The sequence below is a fragment of the Perca fluviatilis genome, chromosome 16, assembly GCF_010015445.1.
Source record: "Perca fluviatilis chromosome 16, GENO_Pfluv_1.0, whole genome shotgun sequence".
Lineage (NCBI taxonomy): Eukaryota > Metazoa > Chordata > Actinopteri > Perciformes > Percidae > Perca > Perca fluviatilis.
The window spans coordinates 16,296,503-16,320,398 of NC_053127.1; the positions used below are offsets into that span (position 1 = coordinate 16,296,503).

At 39.4% G+C, this 23,896-nt stretch overlaps 1 protein-coding gene across 1 annotated transcript in view; it reads right to left on the reverse strand.

The window, feature by feature from the left end:
• Positions 1–10,062, reverse strand: part of rad50 (RAD50 homolog, double strand break repair protein) — a 32,176-nt gene extending 22,114 nt beyond the window's left edge. Inside the window, exons 1-14 of the mRNA XM_039777607.1 lie at positions 9,964–10,062; positions 8,700–8,837; positions 8,401–8,484; positions 6,804–6,955; positions 6,485–6,670; positions 6,114–6,318; positions 5,254–5,382; positions 4,051–4,216; positions 2,836–2,894; positions 2,215–2,349; positions 1,843–2,049; positions 1,328–1,510; positions 979–1,136; positions 691–866 (exon numbers count right to left, since the gene is read on the reverse strand). Of these exons, the coding sequence (XP_039633541.1) occupies positions 691–866; positions 979–1,136; positions 1,328–1,510; positions 1,843–2,049; positions 2,215–2,349; positions 2,836–2,894; positions 4,051–4,216; positions 5,254–5,382; positions 6,114–6,318; positions 6,485–6,670; positions 6,804–6,955; positions 8,401–8,484; positions 8,700–8,828 (1,969 nt within the window). The 5' untranslated portion in view covers positions 8,829–8,837; positions 9,964–10,062. The remainder of the gene's footprint in view (positions 1–690; positions 867–978; positions 1,137–1,327; positions 1,511–1,842; positions 2,050–2,214; positions 2,350–2,835; positions 2,895–4,050; positions 4,217–5,253; positions 5,383–6,113; positions 6,319–6,484; positions 6,671–6,803; positions 6,956–8,400; positions 8,485–8,699; positions 8,838–9,963) is intronic.
• Positions 10,063–23,896: the final 13,834 nt, after the last annotated feature.

The window sequence follows — 23,896 nt, forward strand, 5'->3', positions numbered from 1 at the left end:
ACTCGTACTATGTCTGTCACACAGTAATCTGCTCCTTGGTTGTTTTACTCCAATCAATGCTACCAATCGATCAGTGCTACTAATACTAAAACTAGATTAAATAGAAGGCCATTACAAGGTTAAAATGGTCTGTACCTTCCTCGTTGTCAGGTGTAGTGTCACATAAATGTAACTAACATCAAATGGCAAGCATTGCATTATGGTATGTTGAGTAAAAAGTCATGTTGTCATGGACAAAATTTTTTGTTCCATTTTGGGAATTTCTGTGGCCAATATATAGTACATAAATCGTACACTTAAAATGAAGACACTCAAATAAAATGGTGGTAAACATGGTACAAAAGGTAGAATTTTGGTAATGGTTTTGGAGAGAGCCACTGATTTTTGGAGGCGCTTAAACTCAAAGTTTTAGTCTGTGACACAGTGAAGGCTTTAATTATATTCATCCATGACGAGGTTAGGAACATTGGAGGGCAACACTGACCCTCTCAAATCAGAGCAGCAACAATGGGCAGATTCAGAATTTGTCTCAGATTTGTCAATTCACATAGTGATGTCCCATCATCTACTGGTGCAGCAAGGAGGGCTCGGATTGACTTGGCAATTTTGCCGTTTTTTTTACAATCCAAATGACATCTCATCTGTATGAAGGTCTTCTCCAGATCTAGACTACTATTTGTGTCCATTCACCTCTTTGTTTGGAGATCTTCTCCAGATCTTCTCGTAGTTTGCCCAGGTCCTGCTCCAGATCCTGACTGCCACACACACTGAAGAATTTCTCTTCGTCGATGACTAGCTGCTGCTCCTTCTTTCGTACCTCAGCAGCAATGTGGCTTTTATTCTGCTCACTTGATGCCAGGTCCTTACTGATCATTATTAAAATCATCACATAACACCAGTCAGTGCCACAGAAGGGGATATTTTTTTCACATTTTCTTTTATTATATGTGAGCTTTAATGTAAATAAATCTTACTAACTTGAGTTTGGCAAGTCTGTCCCTGGTATTGTTGATTTCCTTAGACTTAGCATAGATCCAGTCCTCCAGCTCTCTCTTGTTGGGAAAGTGGCCCAGCAACAACACCAGATCCTCGCTGTGACGAGACTTGATCTTACGAACCTGCTCCTCCTTCTCTGTCTGGAGGAAGAAAAGAGGAAAGATGAGAGGGGATAGGACAGACAAAAAGATGGCAGGAGCCGTCAAGGGGAAAGATATAGAGGGGAATATTTTCTAACATTTTTATAGTGTGAAAGGCTCAAACCTGAGGCCAGGGGGGGAAAGAATGTTCCACACCAGTTGCCTTCCAGTGAACTTAGGTTACACGTTACCTTGTCCTTTTTCAGCATGTCCACCTGAGTGCGTGCGGTGGTGTGTGTGTTGAGCATCCCCATCTCTTGGTCGAGCTGTCTCTGTGCTTGGTCAAGTTCAGCCTTTTCTCTCTGAAGCTCAACGACCTCTGCCTTCAGCTCCTCCACGTTTGAGCTCTGAACTGCACTCTGCAGCTCACGCTCCTGAAACACACACACACACACACACACACACACACACACACACACACACACACACACACACACACACACACACACACACACACACACACACACACACACACACACACACACACACACACACACACACACACACACACACGGCACTTAAGGATAACTGTGTGTTATAGGTTGTACATTACAAAGAATACAGTGGTATATTGTGCGAGAAATACTTTCTATAAAAAATACATAAAATATGAAGGGGGGAGACTTCATACAAATAATTGTTATTTAATGCATGTAACAAAGTTGACACAAGAAAACCTTATCATAGCCATTGTATGCATACTCACCACTTTAGCCAGTTCATTCTCCAGTTCTTGCAGTCGACTAGACGAACCCTCCAGCCTCTGCAGCTCTGCCCTGATGTTTCTTAGTTCTTGCTGCTTCTTTCCCTGCAGGTCTCTCTTCAACTCCACGGTTCTCTCCAGGCCCGTCTTCTTATCCCTCATTTCATCAATGGACTGCTGCTTCTGCTGCTCCTTTTCCTGCAGGTCCGCCTGAAAGGACAGAATCATATGAGGAATCGGGCCTTACGATTCTAAGTAGCAGATTTATTTACACGACATCATGTCTGTGGTATACAACAGCAATTTACAGCATGGAGAGAATAAAGTGCTGTGACTTTTTGTTTTTTTCCAGAAATTAAATGGAGCATTTCTTACCATAACCTGACTGGCTGTCTCTTTTTCCTGCTCCTGTCTCTGTGTGACGTGACGATGAAAGCTATCAAGCTGAAGAGCGGTGAAGGGTGGTCGGTCGTAACCCTCCATCTCCAGATAGGAAGACAAAGAGCGAACCTAAGAAAGAAAAATGAGAGTACTTACATCAAAACATGTTTTAAAATGGTATATATTCTTTATTTTGCAATAAATGGTTAACATTTTTTTTTTATATTTAGGTACAGTCCATGCACTGAATAAAAACAAATGGCACTCTTTTTACATTTTGAAAGTCATTTTCAACATATTGCAAACCACTAACAGATTTTGTGTCTTTGTATATGGAACAATACATAGTCTTAAGTAGTTTAGTTACTGTACATGGTTAGAAAAATGAAGGGACCAATATTTAAACTGACATTCTGGCTGTGTGTGATGGAGTCTCACTTGCTTTGCTTGCTACATTTGTTTACCAGTAACTTCTGTCCGAAGCTAAGTGCATTCAACCTTCATGGGAACAAGAGCTAGATGTCGTCAAAAATGTAAGTGCAATTCCAAACCAACAACTAAGAGTGCGTTGAGCGCTGCAGTTCAAGTGCATAGAAGTAGATTTTTCTCTCTCACCTGAGTGTCGCGGTTCTTGATGTTTTGAGTGTGGCGGTCAGCTTCTAGCTGTAGACGACCTGGGAAAAGAGAGGAGTATTTCAGCAGCTAATTTAGTCTTCTGGAGAGATCTCTCTATATCCACCTGTCTGTCCATCCTTCCTTGTACCAATCACCGATATTGATTTTTCTGAGTTTTTGAGTATTACAAGTCCTCCTCAGACTTGTTTCTAGGATTGATTCTGCCATTCTGCCAACGCACTCAAGGATGTATGCTATCAAATAATACTGCACCAAAAAGAGATCAAGAGTAGAATACATTCAATTAGGGCTGGGCGATATGGAGAAAATCAAATATCACGATATTTTTTACCAAACACCTCGATATCGATACCACAACGATATTGTAGTGTTGACTATTGTTGCTTTCACAAAATATTTACACAATGAGATTTTTGATAAATAATCATCAGTAATGTGGATATAATGACTAAGTGGGTAAAGGCAAAAAATAGAACAGTTACAACAGTCTGGTAAAGTTCAGAAAATGACATCACTTTACTGTAATGCAGCCTTTAAAACCAGGAAAAGACACTTATGCCATATTACGATATTCCAAATCTAAGACGTTATCTAGTCTCATATCATGATATCGATATAATATCGATATGTTGCCCAGCTCTACATTCAATTATACTAGTGATAGACTGATTTTATCAATACGCAGCTGCTGCGTTCGCCGATAGTTTTTTCCCGGCATTATTTACAGACGGTCATCCACAGGCAGCTCTGTTCACGTGCAGACCATGCACTGCCCCTCCACCACTAGCACCATGGCAGTCTTAAATTAAAAATCAAGCACTTTATTTCAATGGCTACTTTTCAGGTTTATGGTTTTCTTAAATTATTTAAATGTGTTGACAAAGGACATTTTGTGATGACCTGATTATATCTGTCTTATAATACGTCAGCAAGCAATGCATCATCAAGGCTGTGTTGTAGATGTTGATGAAATCCTTTCAAATATCGGCTCAAGAAAATCGGCAGCCCCTATCGGTCATCAGCCTAGGCTGATGGCACTAAAAAAATCCATATCGGGCGATCCTTAAATTATACATACAATATGGGTGTACGGTGTGCCTAAAAGTTCAAGCAAAAAGTTATTTTGGACTAAGTTTTAGAAGTTCATTGGTTACCCCAGTACATAGAGTGGTACATGTGTGCAGGTGTGTGTACCTTGTTCTACCAGCAGATCAGCCTTGACTCTGTTGAGTCTCTGACACTCCCGACCAGCTCTCTCCAGCTCCTTCTGGCAGTCTGTTAGCCTCCGCTCCTTCTCCCTCACCGTCCTCTGGTGGTTCTGGTAAATATCCTGCAGCTGCTCGTCTGAACCCTGGAACACCTGCCGCATACACAGTTCACTGGCTTAGATTGGCTCTGAAGCCCATTGAGTACAGCTTCGCAAACTGTCAGGCTCAAAGGTTTGCCTCCACTGGGGCCCTCCATGATAAGAAAAGATATGCACCAATGGATCTTTGAAATGATCAGGATAAAAGACAGCATATACTTGCTTCAGGTGTAACAATGCCTGCATACAATAAGAGCACTACATCGTTACTACATTACATTAGTGCATCTACAGCAAACAAGCAAGTCTTGGTAGCTGAATGGTTACAGCAGTTTGATTCCAGCAGGGGACATTTTTTTGCATGTCATACCTTTACAGAAAGCAAGTAGTAACTGTGGTCATAATTCTGACAAACACAACAGGTTTATTCTTTACACAAAGCACCTTGAATTTCCAACAAAGTCATGTTATCACACTGACAATTCCTCTCTGTCACTCACAAAAAACATGCAGCCACACATTCACAAATTGGCTGTTCTGTTTCACTCTCTCAAACAAAAAGAGACACAAACACAACAAAAAGCACCAAACAGATGGGAGGAAGAGCTCCTGTAAAGCAGAGGAGCAGAAACATCCAACAGTCACAAAAGACATTCATATAAATACAGCCTGATATAACAGACTTACAACAACCTCACTCACCATCTGCAGTCTTTCTGTTAGTTTCCCATTTAGGTTTATGATACTAACAGAGTGGAGTCTGGAGTATTATAAAGCAGGTGTTTAGCTAAATAAACCCTCAGACAGAGAGACAAATAGGGAGACTTGGTGTTTTTTCCTCTTTTTAACCTCATTATCTTTGTTCATGCATTTGATTTCCAAACATCTTGTCAGGTTTCCCAAAACATTTTAGCCAATGTGTTGGCAATTAGTGGTATTGGCAGAGGGTGAGCAGTGATTTTAGTGCTTTTTCATTACTCATTTCCGTTTCTCATTCCTATACAAGCTCTCCATCAAATTTTCATTTTTACATCATAAAAAAATAAGTCATGTTTGTTTACATGTGTATACAAATGACATATTTCTGTTACCTGTTCCATTGTTCCCTCCAGCTCCTTGTTGTCCTCCTCCATCTGTTTCTTCCTGCTGTCTAAAGCCTTTATGTCGTTGTCCAGCTTCATCACTTTCCCCAGTTTCATGTCAATATCATTCAGTCGATTCTGAAAATTATTATTAAGAGTTCATTAATAACTTAATAGGCACTGCTTTTATAATTCAGACATGCCTACACCTGTAAACATACGATGACCATCCTGCGCTTACTGTGTGTTTAGCTTAAATCCTGATATTTCAGCTGCTGGGCTCTGCCGTTGACAAAACGCTTTCATCTCTCCTTTTAAGACACACGGAGCTTTAACAAAATTTGATTTTTTTCAAAGTGATACCAAATATCTAGTGCTGAAACTCGTACTTGATGAATACATTTTTTTCTTGATTACAAGTTTTGTAATTTATTGCTATAGTCAAATATCAAAAACTTGTTAGGTCAAATACAATATATTTGCTGATCACAGCTGGTAAATGAAAACATTAATATCCCCCCCAAGCAAGTGACACGACTGACAATTCCCAAACTATGAAATACTGCATTAATACAGTGAAATTATTAGATAAATACAAGTGGTCTATTAATTTATCACTGCATCCTTTAACGTGTTTCATACAAAGAAACAACTTCACAACTTTAAATTAAAATTCCTGAGTAAGTGTAATCTTACAATGATAACAAATCTGGGCAAACTAATAGTAAAATGTTAGAAAGCTTACTAAATCAATTTTGCATTTGAGAACAGAACTATGTGAAAAATCTGTAAACTGCACCATCATCGGTTGGCCTGGTCTTGAAACGTGTTATCAACACATACAACCATACTGCACATCATCAACAAACCTCCAGTGGCTCAATCTGGCTCTCTATCTGCTGGATGCTGTCTCTAGAAGCTATCAGCTGAGCCTCCTTGGTGGCCACGGTCTCTCTAATCTGTTGGGCTTTCTCCTTGTTCTGCTTCAGGTAGCGCAGCTCCACCTGACACTCTTTGACTGTGTGATTCTGTTTGAGACGCAGCTGACGCATCGTCTCCAGAGCTTTGATATACCTGAGAGAAACGCAAGGAGATAGTACTACAGTTTTCCCGTCTAATAGCAATATCTGAATGACATATGCAGGTTAATATCTTTGCTTTTCTTTGAAAGGATTTCAGATAATGTGAGGCTTAGCGTAAAAATAAAATAGACAAAAATGTAAGAATAAGTGGTCTTTACTTGGTTGCAGCGAAGATGGAGTCAAACTTGTCTTTGAGTGCTTTGCCCTCGCTAAGTGGCCAGTTAGACTCTTCTTGGTGACAAAAGATGACGTGATTCAGCACAGGCTTCGATACACCCAGTGAAGAAATCATCTCCCGATCCAGTTCGCCACACTTTGATGACAAGCTCACTTTCTCACCGTCTCTAGATGAATGATGATGGAGGTCACAAGTAAAGAAGGGGCCATGTAACATTAATAGGAGTCCAGAAAAATACATATATACGTTTTTAATGAAAAGACAGGAAATTAGTAAATACACTTGTGACTGTGGCTTACTTTACTCTGGTAATGACCTGCTCCAAGCTTTTAAAAGAGTAGTTCTTTGCCTTCTGAGTGCAGGACATGGAGCGATGAATAGTCACTTTCTCTCCATTGACGTCGGAGAATAAGAGTCGAATCTGTGCTCTCACATCCGTCTCATGGGCGTCCTGGAATTCACACAGCAAGAATTTACTTTAACAAAGATAGCCTCAGTAATCTAACCTAACAGGTTACTCGACGATCGATAATTGATTATTAAGAATTTCGGCGATCACGTTAATTTGTTATCGATTAAACTAATGCTGGTTGCGTTGCCTACTGTGAGTTTTGAAGCAATTAAATGAATTTCACAGTGTGGCAGCAATTAAACATTTTACCACCTGTGGGCAATATTTGACTCCATACTCCGTTACGGCTGCGAGTTTCTGTTTCGATTTCAAAAGTAATCATGAAGAGAACACGGTCAAGTGTGGCCTGGGACCATTTTGATAAAAGAATAAATAAAAAACTACTTAGTTCACTGCAAACACGGAGATGCCGTGTATAAGTACAACACGGCCACGACTCAAATGACGTAGCCTACCACTAAACAAAGTGCACCCGACCCTGGTTAATGTCGGTGGCGGCCGCGGTGCACCCTGCTCTGCGGTCTCAACCTAGCATAAACTCGGCGAGAAACTTAGCACAGAGGAGCGGCGATGCACAACGAGCAGAGAAAATTACCCAAGGGATCTGGAAGTTCATTGACATGGATATTGGAACCAACATATCACATTTCGTCACGACGTACCATCACCAGACTGGTAGAAACTCACTATGAAGAACGGAATAATTGGCCTGGCCAAGTTAGCGCGGAGGTACCTGTGCATCCCGGCAGCGCTGTTTTCGGCGGCTGGACTGACGGCCACAAGGTAGCGGTCGCGTCTGACCCCAGATCATGTCAACATGCTTATCTTTCTCAACAAAGATCAGCAGATTGGTGCAGAAGTTGTATCCGAGTTAGCCTACTGGTTATTTTGTTATTAGGCTTTGTCCGTGCCTTGGATAGTTTTGATTTACATTTTGACAAAACCTGTCCGATCTAAGTATTATTATGTTTTTAGTTAAGTTATTATTTAACATGATTATTTTTATTTATTATTTTGGAACAAACAAGGCTCTCAAGGCTGTTTAAGAACGCCGGCTCGCAGCTGCAGGTTCTGCTGCATCAGAGCACCGTCGATCGTTAATTCTCCCGACGATCGACTAAGAAAATGTTATCGAATGCCCATCCCTAGTTGGGATTAAAATAGTAAGGACAATAGAAACATTTAAATGAGCTTGTTGTAATGATAAAGCCATCACAAATTGGCCTTGGAAGTCAATCGTTGAAAGTGAAAAGTGAAATTCATAGACCACTAAAATATCAGAATGTATAATCTGGCTATTAGGATAGCAGGGTAGATTCAAACAATTTCATTCATCAAATATTTATTTTTCTTCTATCATTTTCAGTGGTATATTAATGCATGAGAAACGTGCAAATGTTTAAAGTGTAAATAGAGAGTGTGGACTGGTGGAAATTGTAACATCCCTGCATAGTTTGCAGAAAAGAACAAGAGAATGAGCTCACCTTTGGATCATGAACAAATGCACCTCCTTTAGATCCAGGTGGAAGTTCTCCTGCTGTTGCATACCTAAGGCACTCAATAATAGTCTTGTAACAGAAAAGAAAAAAGGTTATATTGTACTAGAATGAAATCACGAGAGCTGCAGTTATCATTCTGAAATATTTTTTTCCAGCTTTTACTGAAATGAAAAAAGCACCAGAGCAGCTAGTCTAATCCCAATGCATACTGTCAACTTTAGTGTTCTTTCTCTACAGGTCATGCTTGAGTCAATCTTTGCTCTCATTAAAACATGTCCTTATACCGTTTTCCCTGCTCCGTTGGGTCCAACCAGCACAGTCAGCGGAGTGAAGAAAGAGATGACCTGTTTGTCTTTATCCTCAATCCCAAAGCTCCTCACCCCTAGGATGCTCATCTTGTCTATCTTTGACATTGTTGCTTTCTGAAAGAGAAAAAGAGAGAGAGAGAGAGAGAGAGAGAGAGAGAGAGAGAGAGAGAGATGGTGAACATGCATGAATTAAATCAGCAGCAGTGATGAAAATAGGCCAGGCCAAGCCAAAGCATTTCACTGGGACATCAACTGAAAAGCATATGCAAAAAAGGAAGAAAACAGACTTCTAATTCACAATGCCAACCTAAAAGTTCATCTGCAGCTACACTGATGAACAGGTTTATCACAATCACCAGTGGTATAAGTCGGTCTGCTGACTGAGGCATTTGGCTTTGAAATTGCGGTCGGTCTGCAATTGCAGCTACTAATTAATTTAATGTTTCGAATTTGGTCATAACATATACAAATAAAGTTATATAAAAAAAAAGTACTGTGCTGGAGAACACACCAACTGAGGTCTATAGCACGCAGGAATAAACTATATCTGGCTTTGGATTTACAGGCAATTGCAGTTTAGGATACATTTACAAAACGTTTGAAACTGTATTAGTGTTGGCATGAAAAGTATTGTGAACTCTGGCCGAACAACAAATTATATTTTAGTTAATTTATCATCATATCACATTTACTCCATATATGATGTTGGTTTACTCGTAAAGTGCACACTATAGGTTGAGAACATACACATCTAACTGATTATTAGATGTGAAGAAAATCTAACGTAAAGTACAATACAAAGTTGATTTACGTTAACGTTACTGGTCTTGACCATTACAATTATATACAAACTTCACTGTAAATTAAAGAACAAATCAAGAAAAACTCTGTTTTATCGAGTTAATGTTTATAGAAAAGGGATTATGATGTTTAACAACCTAACGTTACCTATTAATGTGTTAAGGCGATTGGGTTGAATCGCACGGTTTATGGGTTGACTGTGTTACGTTAACATCTGGGAAGCTAACGTTACACATGGCTAACGTTAGCTACCTGCCAAGTTAGCAGGCTAGCTAACAGCGTTAGCTACGTATTTGGTTATGTGCTACCAGAGACGTTGCAATGAGTGACAGGTAGTGATTCACTGTCCAGCAGATCGCTGCTCCGCCCAGAATGACAAGAATGATTTTCGTTAGTAGCAGTAGTCTCCAGTCGTATGTATGATATGAATTACACTCACCGTGTTGTTGTGGTTCACATGTGAAAGAAGTTCTTTGGTACAGTTTTCGCGCTGTGGGGAATATGACGTGGAAAGCGGCGACGCGGACTTCTGACGACTTCCGGGAGTGGGACATGCCAAATATAACCAATGGTAATAACAACAACGGTAATATTTATGTAAGAGTTAAAATTAACAAAACCTTTAACATCTACAGCAGTATACTGCAACATACACATTAACGCAGCAGTAACATTAATCCAAAAACATTATACAGTAAAACACTGACAGGGAACATTTCAGAATCAGAATCAGCTTTATTGGCCAGGTTTGCGCAAACAACATAACATATAAGAATAAAAACAGAAAGGACAATGAGAATATAAAAAAAGTTAAAATATTGTTAAGTATACAGAATAACAAAACAATAGAATTTACAAATTTACAAAAAAAATATACAATAACAATTGAAGGGGAAGAAATAGTGCAATACTTTTTTTTACAATTTTACTGCACAATCAATACTTTAACTTTAAGGGCTTTACATTCTGCTTAGTTAGCTACGTTAATTAAATTAGGTTTTGAGACTGTACATAAAAGTGGTTTTCAATGAAGAACTTTTACTTTCTGGAGTTTTAACACAGTGTGGTGTTAGTAAGCTACTTTTACTTCAGTAATCTCATCTGTAGGCTATAGTAGCATTCTTTCACCATTGCATTTTTGTCACAGAGTTTGTGCGCTGTCTACACACGAATGTCCCTTTACACAATTACTTAATCAATTATTTAATGTAAGTCATTTTAACCGCACCACATGAATGAAAGTGGGCTACCAATACTAAAAAAAGACTATAGACTAGCAATTCTTCTATTCATTTTATTTCTATCACCAGCTCAATCGTCTTCTTTGGAAAAATTATTGTACTGTATTTCTTGACTATAGTTGTTGATATAGCAGTGATTATTGTGTACATGGTAATACAGAACTTTACTGTAGGCTACTGCTTATCTGTTTAGGCCTTCAACATAGCACTTAGCACAATCGTCTTCTTTGGTGACTGCAATCTCCAACCAGTGAGTTAGCCTATTTTCTGATTTCTGACCTGTAACGGCTCTCTTTCACTATTCTTGGTATTTGTGTTTTTAGCCTACGTGTCTGTACGTACTCTATATGAATATTCCCTGCATTTTAAGCCCTTTTTGGAAAGTTTTTGCCGCTTCTGTTAGGCCTATCCATAAACCTAATATAGCCTGTTCCACCCCCTTTATTCTGACTGACATTTGAAATAGCCTAGGCCTATATCTTTTCAGCTGCTGCTGTGGAAGAATCATGAAGCTATTAGAACATTGTAGAAATGAAACCCATAAAAACAATTGTCTTGCATCCCTTCAATCTTAAAGAGTAAAGTTGATGTAATTCTATTGTATTTTTCTTATAGTCAACAAATTCCATTACTCCAGCTCTAAATACTTTACGACTTCCATGCGCTGTGGCACTCAGCCCCAAGCCCATTGGTTCCTTGTGAAGATGCAAATCTTTGAAAATTGGTCACATGGGCTAAGTAATTTTCCTAAAACAGCCTGGCACTGTATTTTTAGCAGACTACACTAAACAGGAGTAGGCTAGTGCATTTTGTTGGGGCCTATTTTTAGTAGTGGATTAATACACATTTGATGCTCTAGTCTAGTGAGTATTCACGGTGACAGGGCGGGATATGTGGGATAAATTCAAAATAAACTGCAGTACCCATGTTCATTATAATGAAACACCTGCAAAGGTGTAGCTTATTCATGTTTTATAGTTTTTGACAGTCTGTAGAACATAAATACGCTTTATCAGGCTTTGGCTATACAGGCAATATTAGCTTATAAACGTATTGTATTTGTTGGTCTTTTAATGGGATTTGGTGACAATATCAAAAAAAGGATTACAAAACAGTTGAAACTTTTCTTGTCTTTGGATATTTGTCCTTTTATTGCATTAAAATGTAAGTCACCTTCACCATGTTTGTAGTTTTGAATGCAACCTACCATCTGTTATCATTCAAGCATATTCTTGTATGTTCCTGACAATCTGTCATCACAGAACATTTACCACAAGAGGACAGTGTTTCTCTGTGGAAAAGCCATTGCTACCGATTCTCACACATCTCTTCTATCCTATCCTTGGCATCCATTTGTTAGTATTGCTGTGGCAGTTTTAAGGCTGTTGGCAATTGCAGTTTCTCAGTTATTAGAAGCAAATATACAAAGTAGTATAATATTGTAGAGAAGAAAAATCCATTTTATTGAAACCTAAAGATTTACAAAAAAAGGAATCATCTTTCTTTTAAACAAATATTTTTTTTCCCAGCTTCTTCCGCATTCCAAAATAAGTAAAACTGAATAACAAACAGATGGTATGAGTAAGAACATAACACTTGAGAAACTTTGCATATTTGTGTGTGAGAAAGGGAGGGGAAGACTACATCTAATTGGGATAAAGGGACATGAGTTATTTCGATCCTGTGTGTATGAAGAACAGTTTGCGGACATCCACAGGGACCTGCAGGACTGGTGTTCACCACCTGCAGCTAAGCCCCTAAAAACCTGAGGCCTTCATCTATCTGTCTTCCTCTCTGTTCTCTTCTCTTTGAAATACACACACACACACACACACACACACACACACACACACACACACACACACACACACACACACACACACACACACACACACACACACAAACCGCCTTCTGCTTTCAGCCCACTGATTCAGTCTGTCTGTGTTATCACCCCACTGACTCATTGTGCCTCAGTCTGTCCAGCTCATGGCCCTCTTTCTATTTTCATCCTGTCCCAACATGAAAATGCCATGACCTTGTGCCTTCTGTTGGACCACTAGAGGTATATGTGTATGTGTGTCTTATATTTATATGTTTGAGTGTGAAAGCCTAATCCCACATGCCCACGGTCACCCTCCCTGTCTAAATAGCTAATGGAATTGGTTTACTTGGCGTTTTTGATAATCATATGGACGAATCCGTAACCAGTTGATTCTCTTTTGCTTATCATCAAAATATGGTGGAAGAGGAAGTAAGGATAAAGGAGTAAAAGATGAGGGGGCCCAAAGGAGCAAGTGAAATAAGTTAGGGGAAACAATATAAATAGAGTAACAGGAAAAAAATACAGGAAAATAGCCAAATTTTTCTTCTAAATAAATAAATGAGTTGCTAGCAGTCAACAGCAGTCCTCAGTGGTAGATGCAGACATATTTACCTTTCACTGAACTGTCTGTTTTTTTGACATTTTATAAACTCCTTTCACAAAAATTGCAGCATTAATATTTTATTAAATCCTGAGGGAATGTTTTGATGGCAAATCAGCCTTGTGGTGCCTGCCTTGGAAAACAAGAGTTGATATAAAATAGAAAGAACAGCTCATGGAAAATTATACATTTCACAGCAACTGTTTTTTCTAAATAATTTGGTCTTATTCAGCAGATTCCTGGACTTAGTTTCTTCACTGAGTGGCCTGAGTAGGGCCCATTTTGGCCAGCGGCCTCAAAATGGTTCTAAGCCTAAAATAAAGATGGATTGAGTTTTGAAAAAAAAACAGCAACATTTCTCCCCTCATCTCCCCAGCATCCTATGAATAGTAAATTGTCCTCCTCTTGCCACCCTCAGCCCTGCTTTTTATGTTGTTTCTTTTGTTCCATTTCCTATGTTATAGGACAATAAGGCTGAAATTAATTTACACAAGAACTAAAAACATGGTTCAGTGCCTGTGAAAAAAAGCACATCTCTTTATGAATTATCTCCCAGCAAGCTATCTACCCATAGTGCTTTCATGATGAGGAGTTTTTTTTTATTTTGGTGTGGCTTATGATTTTACTTTGTCAGAGTGACATTTTCGTTTGACTTCACATATATGCCCAGGGCATTAGAAACACTGGAATGTCTTAATTTTTGTCTTCTCCTTTTTGATTTTAAAGTCCTGCTGCTTGTGCATATCTTGCACAGTACCTCCCACACAGTCAGGATTTGTCAAAATGAGTTTGACTTTGAGAGGAAGAGGCTGTCTCCTCCAAAAAGCACTTGATAGTTTTCAGTTCAGGGAGGAAAGAAATAAAAATGGAACAGTTACAAATGGCTTTTGGTTTTTCTTGGTACATATACAGATTAAAAAGTAATGATCAAATCTCTTTTACGTTTTTTTTTTTAATAGCAAATTTATTTATTTTTGACCTCACTTTACTCCCATCAGCTATGAACAGAAATACTCCCTTGGCTTATACCAGTCAGTTTTTTTAGCCACTGATAGTATGCTCTTCAATAAAGACCCAGCTCTTTGTCTTCACGCGTGGCTACACATTTATTCACTCAGTTTGGGGTCAAAAAGGCAGCCAAGGACATGACTGATGACAGATATTATGTAAGATAAAAACAGGATCTAGACTGTCCCCAGCTGAGTAGGCCTGCTTTCATCAACAAAGACTTTTTAAATTTTGTAACTTTCCAGGAAAGAAACGACATTCTGACATTAACCACATGTTAGGGAGAATGCAGAGGTGAGAATAGGGAGGGTTTACAGTAACTTCCCTCTCAAACTCTGTTTTTATTATTTCTGTCACTTTTAATATACAGACAAGTCCAACAGGATACTTTTTGAGAAAGGATCGTCCAAATGTGTTCTGTTATCTCCATATTTGAACGATTATCCCTCTCTCCATAGCTGCAGGCTTTTCACCCTGCCTTCCTGTGTGGCTTGCTTATCAGAGAGTAAAACTAGCATGCTTGCTTCTATGCCCTTGGGTGTGTTTCCACTCCTGGTGACTTCCATAATCAGGAAGAAGAGAAGTGGATGCTATTGATTTTGAACCAGGCAATTATGAGAAGTTGGAGGGAAAGAGATTTATTTTTTGGCTATAAGCAAGGGAAATTAAATAGCTAAAGAGGTGGAGGGAAATAACGAATAGCTCCTGGTTGTGAACGGCAGTAATGAGGTCATTGAAAGGCTGTTTGTGTCTCTGCATGTCCAAATGCCATGCTGTCTTTATTTCAATTTGTGTAAATGAATGCTACATAACGTGCAATCAATTATGCTACATAAAACAACATAGGCCTGCACTGTATAATAGGTAGCTGCAAGTAATAAATTAATGATAGGTATTCTTGATTCAGGTGAGCCTATTACCAAAATGTGCTTGACAATACAATATACTACTGTCAGTGCTTGGATATTGGCACATCTGAATCACATTGGCCCATTCTTTATCTTATTAGCTGCAGCTGTGTTAATGACACATCTGTGAAAAGGGTCTGTCTGGTATATATCTATGTCTGTCTGGTAGCCATTCTGTGGCCATGCAGCAGGTTGAGTATGACCCTGGTGTGTAAGCTATTGGCTTTACTGTCACGCTTATTTTGCCTGCCTAAATTATCAAATGTTATGTCAGTTTCAAAACATTAGCTATCTTTAGGATACACACGCCAGTAGTCTATTGTGTGGCCATATGTATCAGCTGTGACATCTATCTAACTTTCTAAAATATAGTTTGACATTTTGAGAAATGCTTATTTGCTTTGCTGCTAAAAAGTTGAGAAGCTACACTAAATATAAAGCTTGAGCCCGGAGACAGTAAGCTTAGCTTAGCATGAAGACTGGGACCAGAAGGAAACGGCTAGCCTAGCTCTGTCCAAAGGTATAAAAATCTGCCTACCAGCACAAGCTGACTTATTACTGCATGACATATCTCAAGCCAGGTTAGCTGAATCCCCATGCTTCTGGTCTTTATGCTAAGCTAGCTGGCTAGCTTCATATTTAGCATACATACATGAGAGTATCAATCTTCTCATCAAACTATCGTGGAAGAAAGCAAAAAAGTGTATTTACCAAAGTGTTATCAAGCACAAAAATGATACTTAACAAGCACAGGGCTTTTGAGGGTGGTTTCATTCAGCAGGAATAGGCTACCTCTAAATTATGACAACGGCTAGAACAATTCTAATCACGCAAACGTTTTTATTACTACTACTAGTATAGCTCTAGTCTAGATTTGATAAGATCTGGCTCGTCAATACACACCACTAATTATCTAGTAAAATTACATTCTCCTGTGGATGTGTGTGATTTGGTTTTTTTTTTTTTATTAGCTGGCAGCTCATTCTGACAGTAGCCTACTGTGTATAATTACAAAAAAATCTCTAAAACTTTGTTTCAAACTTTCAAATGTCTTCACCTCTAATTTTCAGACTGTAAATAGATATTTATCAGACAATGTACATATTCAGTTTGCAAATGTACAGTAAATGCATTTATGATAATTTATGGAGCAAATTCAGAATAACACTAAATACAAAGGTGACTCAAGGTACCTGCTTTTCAGCCCAGACCTCTAAAGCCTGTCTAAATGTGGACTACTTGATATTAAATGGTAGGCTAAACAAGCCTCCGGGTACATTGTTTAACTCAAGGCACTGGACAGTAGCTGTTGAGTTGAAGACACTTCACCACTCATCCTTGCTTCATCTGATGAAGAGGAAGCTGAAGAAGCATCTTGGATGAATGGCACTTCATACAGCTTGGTGGTAATATTTCTATTAACTTAGTATGTCAGCTACCTGTAAACCAGACTTGTACAGTATAGGACCAAACAAATATATCTGAGATAACTTATATCTAAAAAGAAAAACATACATCAGCTTTAAGAGGGAAAGGCAACAGTCACGACAGAGACAAAAGCGCCACAGAGCAGGAGGATCACAGATACCTTCCTCCACTTTTTCCAATACCAGAAAAGGTGGAGGTGACAGAAGTAGCTGCTGCCAGTAGAAGGAAAGAAAATGATATTGATTGACAGCCTCAGCACACTATCACCAAACACAAGAGTGTAAAAACGTAGATGTGTCCTGTCTTAGCAGGTGTAACTAATGACATTAACGAAGAGCCTGTTGTATTGAAGTCTCCAGGTAAGCGTCCAGCATGCTAAGCACAGGTGTTACTAATAACATTAACGATGCCTCCTTTACGTACAAGTATCCCAGTTGGACGCGACAGTGAGCCAGCATGCACAATACAAAGACCCCAAAATTGCAACAATGAAATAGAATTCAGTCATCTGTAAATTCTTTATTTACACCTGTGTTTTTCCAACAATGTCAAAATGTCTTCTGTGAAAAAGGCCTGGAAGTGGCACTGCCAAATAGAATACAGCTATTATTAATGTTGTTAGTCAATCCTGAGTTAACATGTCCTCCATGAGAAGGGCCTATTGCGGGGGATTTTGGAGGCACATAGCACCGGACTAAATATGGCTCGGCCAAATGTATCATTCAGTAAGTGTATGCGTGGCAAACTGCCCATAAGATAAAGGTCAGTACAATTTTGACAATATACACATTACTTGTTGAATAAGAAAAGCAAGGGGGACAACAGATAGACAAACATATTACACAGGCAAACACACACACTGCTCTCTCAGCTTTTATGGCACCAAATACTCACGGCGAGAGACCACTGCAGATAGAGATAGAGCGGGTAAACAGACATGAACACACAAAGCCGATGAGAAAGAGGGGGAACATGTGCCGGATCCATAGGCCGGATCTGGTAATGGGAGATAAATTAGCCTCCCTCTGCGGCATAGTGGTGTCAGGAGATACACAGCATTGATGGCACAACAGTGAGCAACTGGACCATGGCAACAAAAAAGGAGGGAGGGAAAAGGGGGGAGCAAGACAGGGAGGGAGAAAGAGGAAGACAGCAAACAAATATGAATCTGCTTAGAATGAATCTGCTTTGAAGGAATCTGCTGTGAAATATCAATGGAGTTTTTAGAATACGTGGCATGTTTCAGCACCAGTACAGTTTTTTTTTTTTATTACTTTTAGTCTTAGTTTTGCAAAACATTTGACATAAGTGCCATTTTCAACATGTGTTACGGCTTTAATATTTTTTGAAAGATCTCCCTAACTTCCAGCCTGGCCTCCATTTTTTCAGAGCATTGTGAAAATGGATATACAAAGACTTGTGCTTGAGTAAAGGAATCTGTCTCTGTACATCACATCCAATTCATTATTGGTACAGTTTCAGCTGTGTGGTGATTGACCTGTGGATACACCGTGTATGCATTTAACAGCACTGAACTATATGTATTGCTATTAATAATACATGCTGCAAATGATCACAAACGACCACTCAGATCAAAGAATAATTTAGATCACAGAGGTTTGTTGGATACCTACTGTACATTACTGCCTAAACCTGCTAACTCAGTTATATGTGGACATGCCTGACAGTTTTTGTACTTTTACTTTTAATAAACAGAATGACAGTTGAGCTGGCACTGCCTATGGGTTTCTTTTTACATTGTATTGAATTTGAATGCATAGGAATAGGAATAAGAATGCATTGAGCAGATGCTTCAGGGCCCATGTTGGAATCTCTCGCCATATTGTTTGTTCCTGTCGTCTTATCTCAGCTGCAAGCACGATCCCCCACTTTGATGGAACTTGCATGATGGAAAATGAGCAGAGGCCTGTACGAATCAAGATCAACATGCCCTGGATTTATTTCAGTTACCCGGCTTCACCTAACCTAACAACCACGGTTCCACATAACCTGTGTCACAACGGTGGTTAACAACTAGTTCAATCAACCCAGGGTTTCCCAATCCAGCGACGCGCACGTTCACATAAAAGAGGCGGTGTTTGCACAGCATAACCAATCGCAAACATCTACCAGAGCCGCATATAACACATAAATATGAAGTACACAGACACGGTTTTACATGCAAAACGCAATACAGTTGCTGCTTCCTAAAACAGGAAGGAAAGCTTGCAAAAAAAAGGCCGATGCTGTTAACGCTTATCAATGTTACTTCCCCATCATGTGGCAACACACGGCTCAAGAAGCCGACAAATAACCTATACGTAATTCCCTCCGCTGAAAATATCTTTCATAAAAATACCCATAATGGAATGTTAACAGGGTTGTCGGTCTCTAAATGTTTTAACTTTTCTGAGGGCACCTCTCTCTCTCTGCCCACCGAGCTCCACCGCATCTTCTAAGGACGGTGACGCCGTTATCAACGGAGTATTGACTGGTCAGTAGGCGGTGCTTTTCCACCGGTTGATCTCTAATCTCCAACATAACCTTCTCCCGAGCAGGTTAGGTGTTCAGCATAAGTTACCACGACGATTTAACCCGGTAACAAGTGATCCACCGTCGTGATACACAAAACACTGGGTTGAACCTGAAGTTACCTCGTTAACGCCAAATCTTGCTTTGAGTACAGGCCTCGGGTGCATGAAATCAGCAGAGGTAAGGTTGTCAAGTTTGTTTACCCAAGACAGCCAGCAAGAAAGGAGCAATTATTATGAACAAGAGCGTGACTGTGCTGTCTCGCTCTTACTGTTGCTGTTATCAGGTTTATATACAACTTCCTTGCAATAGATAAGTTTGCATACTCCCATTGCTTTATAGATATAATAATAAAAGAATTTCCTATTTTTCTTCTGATCTCACTAAAACCCCATACATAGAACATGTTGAAGTGGCAACCCTTTGCCACAAACAGGACATGCACATAATAATACTAATAATACAAAAATTGCCTATTTTTCTTCTGATCTTATTAAAACCCCATACAGAGAAAATGTTGAAGTGGCAACCCTTTGCACAAACAGGGCATGCACATTTGATGAAGGTGAAAAATTATGGAAGTGCGCATAAAGCATTGGTTTTACATCAAATAAGGACCTATATCATGTTTCACATTCATGAACAAATATAGATAGCCAAAGTTAATCACTGACAAAGACATCTTCAGTTTTTTATCCTACATATTGACATTACTTTTGTTTAAGGTCAATAAGATCCTAGAAATATTGGTCCTATTATGATCAAACTGTTTTAAAACTTCAATAACAGAAATAAGAATTTAATTTAATTCAATAAGAAGAATTTATTTTGGTTTTGGGAGGATAGTGTTGCATAAAATTGTCAATACCAATCACAGATATAGAGCATATGAACATCTGTTGTCTTTAACCATGTTTTTACAGCTGTGGTCACTGAGACCCCAAACAGGAGTAATGCATAATTTTCTGAAGCAAAAATCTAAGGAATTGTATAATTGCAAGATGAACAATTCTTATAAAAGTTAGGTCTACAGTGAGGAGAACAAGTATTTGATACACTGCCGATTTTGCAGGTTTTCCCACTTACAAAGCATGTAGAAGTCTGTAATTTTTAATCATAGGTACTCTTCAACTGTGAGTGACGGAATCTAAAACAAAAATCCAGAAAATCACATTGTATGATTTTTAAGTAATTTGCATTTTATTGCATGACATAGGTATTTCATACATCAGAAAAGCAGAACTTAATATTTGGTACAGAAACCTTTGTTTGCAATTACATAGATCATAAGTTTCCTGTAGTTCTTGCCCAGGTTTGCACACACTGCAGCAGGGATTTTGGCCCACTCCTCCATACAGACCTTCTCCAGATCCTTCAGGTTTCGGGGCTGTTGCTGGGCAATACAGATTTTCAGCTCCCTCCAAAGATTTTCTACTGGGTTCAGGTCTGGAGACTGGCTAGGCCACTCCAGGATCTTGAGATGCTTCTTACGGAGCCACTCCTTAGTTGCCCTGGCTCTGTGTTTTGGGTCGTCATGCTGGAAGACCCAGCCAGGACCCATCTTCAATGCTCTTAGTGAGGGAAGGAGGTTGTTGGCCAAGATCTTGCGATACATGGCCCCATCCATCCTCCCCTCAATACGGTGCAGTCGTCCTGTCCCCTTTGCTGAAAAGCATCCCCAAAGACTGATGTTTCCACCTCCATGCTTCACGGTTGGGATGGTGTTCTTGGGGTTGTACTCATCCTTCTTCTTCCTCCAAACACGGCGAGTGGAGTTTAGACCAAAAAGATCTATTTTTGTCTCATCAGACAACCCGGTCTCACTTGAAAGCGTACAAATAACACGGGTTTACAGCCGTGCAATGTGTACGCCAAAGTGAAATTCTACGTGCATTACATTCACGGAGCGCTCCAATTGAAGTAAGGGGGACCGGTGCGTTTTATATGCACGCAGCTCGCGTCACCACGTTGTGTGTTATCGCGAGAACAGCATCACACACAAAAACATAAATATGGTTGGATTTAGAAAAATAATGCAGGGAAAGGCTTTAGTAACACAAGAAAGTCACAAAAGCACACTAATAAACGGTTGGGTTTAGGGAAGAAACATTGGGGAAGGCTTAACAAAAAAACACTACAAAGTCGCTAAAACGCGCCACATAAACACGCTAATAAACGGCCTAACAACAAAAAAACACATGCTGAAAATCGCCAAACACGGGATGCTGAAAATCGCCAAACACGGGACGCGAACCCCGGTCTCCTGGGTGAAAGTCCTGTGTTTTACCCATCCACCACCCCAACCAACCCACTTAAGTGGTCCCACGTCCCTTTATACTATAAACGCAGCGGTTTCCATTACTGTAATTGGAGCGCTCCACGTATCTACTGTACGCACAATTTGATTTTCGCGTACACATTGCATGTATTTCACAGGTAGAAACCCGTGGTATTTGTACGCTTTTAAGTGAGAGTGGGCTGCATCAGACCACATGACCTTCTCCCATTCCTCCTCTGGATCATCTAGATGGTCATTGGCAAACTTCAGACGGGCCTGGACATGCACTGGCTTGAGCAGGGGGACCTTGCGTGTGCTGCAGGATTTTAATCCATGATGGCGTAGTGTGTTACTAATGGTTTTCTTTGAGACTGCGGTCCCAGATCTCTTCAGGTCATTGACCAGGTCCTGCCGTGTGGTTCTGGGCTGATCCCTCACCTTCCTCATGATCATTGATGCCCCACGAGGTGAAATCTTGCATGGTGCCCCAGACCGAGGGAGATTGACTGTCATCTTGAACTTGTTCCATTTTCTAATAATTGCGCCAACAGTTGTTGCCTTCTCACCAAGCTGCTTGCCTATTGTCCTGTAGCCCATCCCAGCCTTGTGCAGGTCTACAATTTTATCCCTGATGTCCTTACACAGCTCTCTGGTCTTGGCCATTGTGGAGAGGTTGGAGTCTGTTTGACTGAGTGTGTGGACAGGTGTCTTTTATACAGGTAACGAGTTTGAACAGGTGCAGTTAATACAGGTAATGAGTGGAAAACAGGAGGGCTTCTTAAAGAAAAACTAACAGGTCTGTGAGAGCCAGAATTCCTACTGGTTGGTAGGTGATCAAATACTTATTTCATGCAATAAAATGCAAATTAATTATTTAAAAATCATACAATGTGATTTTCTGGATTTTTGTTTTAGATTCCGTCTCTCACAGTTGAAATGTACCTATGATAAAAATTAGACCTCTACATGCTTTGTAAGTAGGAAAACCTGCAAATCGGCATTGTATCAAATACTTGTTCTCACCACTGTATATCAAGTTGATTAAACAATGCTAATGCAATTTCCGTTGGTCTAAGTTTTGCCTGGAAAGAAATAAGTAATAACTTACCCAAAAACAAAACTATACAGTATAAACTAACCTCACTAACAGTAGAAAACATTATGCACCATAGTTGGTAAGAGAATCTATGTGGAGTCGACAATAACGTTCATGTGCCATGCTTCCCTACACTACATGCTCCTCTGTAGCATTAAATCACTGTCTGTTTCTCATCATCTCTCTTGCATGCATATATTATCTTATTATGAGTAAATACATGTCTCTCATATTTCAGGCAATGAGCGTGTTATTTCTATTCAAAGTGTACTTATTTGAGTCAAGTGATTACAATCGTTATGGAATTTGTAACACCAATCTGTCAGCCAAATAACATGATTCATCATGGTATGATGTTCTTTGTATGCAGCATCCCACATACATTTCAAATATTTTTTTATTTTTTGGGGGTATTTTCTTTACCAACATATTTGTTTGATATTCGTATCAATCAAACAGAGTGTGCAGGTGTTGACAGTTCCTCTGAAGCTTTATTACAGACAATACTCAAGGACATAGTGTGATGGCTGGTGTCAGAGTGACAACAGCATTGATGAAAGTCTGGCTTTCACCGCAACAGATGAAAACAGCTGTCTTTCTGAGTGATGCTTTGATCTTCAGAGCCCAGCCAGGTTTACTCCCTTTCCTTGAGTCAATTTGGACCAGATAAGAAACACTACTATCATAGAGGCTTTGTTGGATGAATGCATAGGAATGACTAGCTCATTTAAATATGGTTTGGTCTCAACAGCAGCTAATACAAATAAAACTGATGAGCTAGTGGCTGAAGAATATAAAAAAGTGTATTTTATAATTTTTTTAAACTTGTACAGTATAATTATAAAGTTCAGTCTGGGTCCAAAATAGTCATGGGAAGTCTATATTTATATTTAAATATTATCCACCAAAAGTTGGCTATAAACTAAATTTGAATATGAGATCACACTTTCCTCATGTACTTTTTTTAAATGCAGAATCCACATGAATTGAAAACTGTACAACTTATTTTGAAGTGATTCCTTCCCTTATTATTATTATTATTATTATTTATTGGATACTGATTACACTATCTGCATCTGTCCAACTGTATCTGTCTGCATGTGTAAGACGTGTGTAATGTCCTGCAACAGAATTTATCACAGCTTGTTTCTAAAGCCCATTTGCTTATCCGCAGCTACCAGCCCAGACTCTCAAAAGGAGCAATTATTCTCCCTCTGATACACTTCCAGCTCCTAATGGCACAAGTCACTTCCATTTTTGTTATTATAATAAACTTTCAACCGGGGAAATCATCTTTGGAAAAGTTATTCTCACTCTGTGCTATTTCCAATTCAGCGTTTCAATGAAATGACTGCCCAATGTTGCCTTTTCTCCTTTCATTGCTCATTGCTGATTATATACCCCGTGGCTGCTTCTCCGAGCCCCTGAGAAGCACAGATTTCATACATTTTAGTTTTA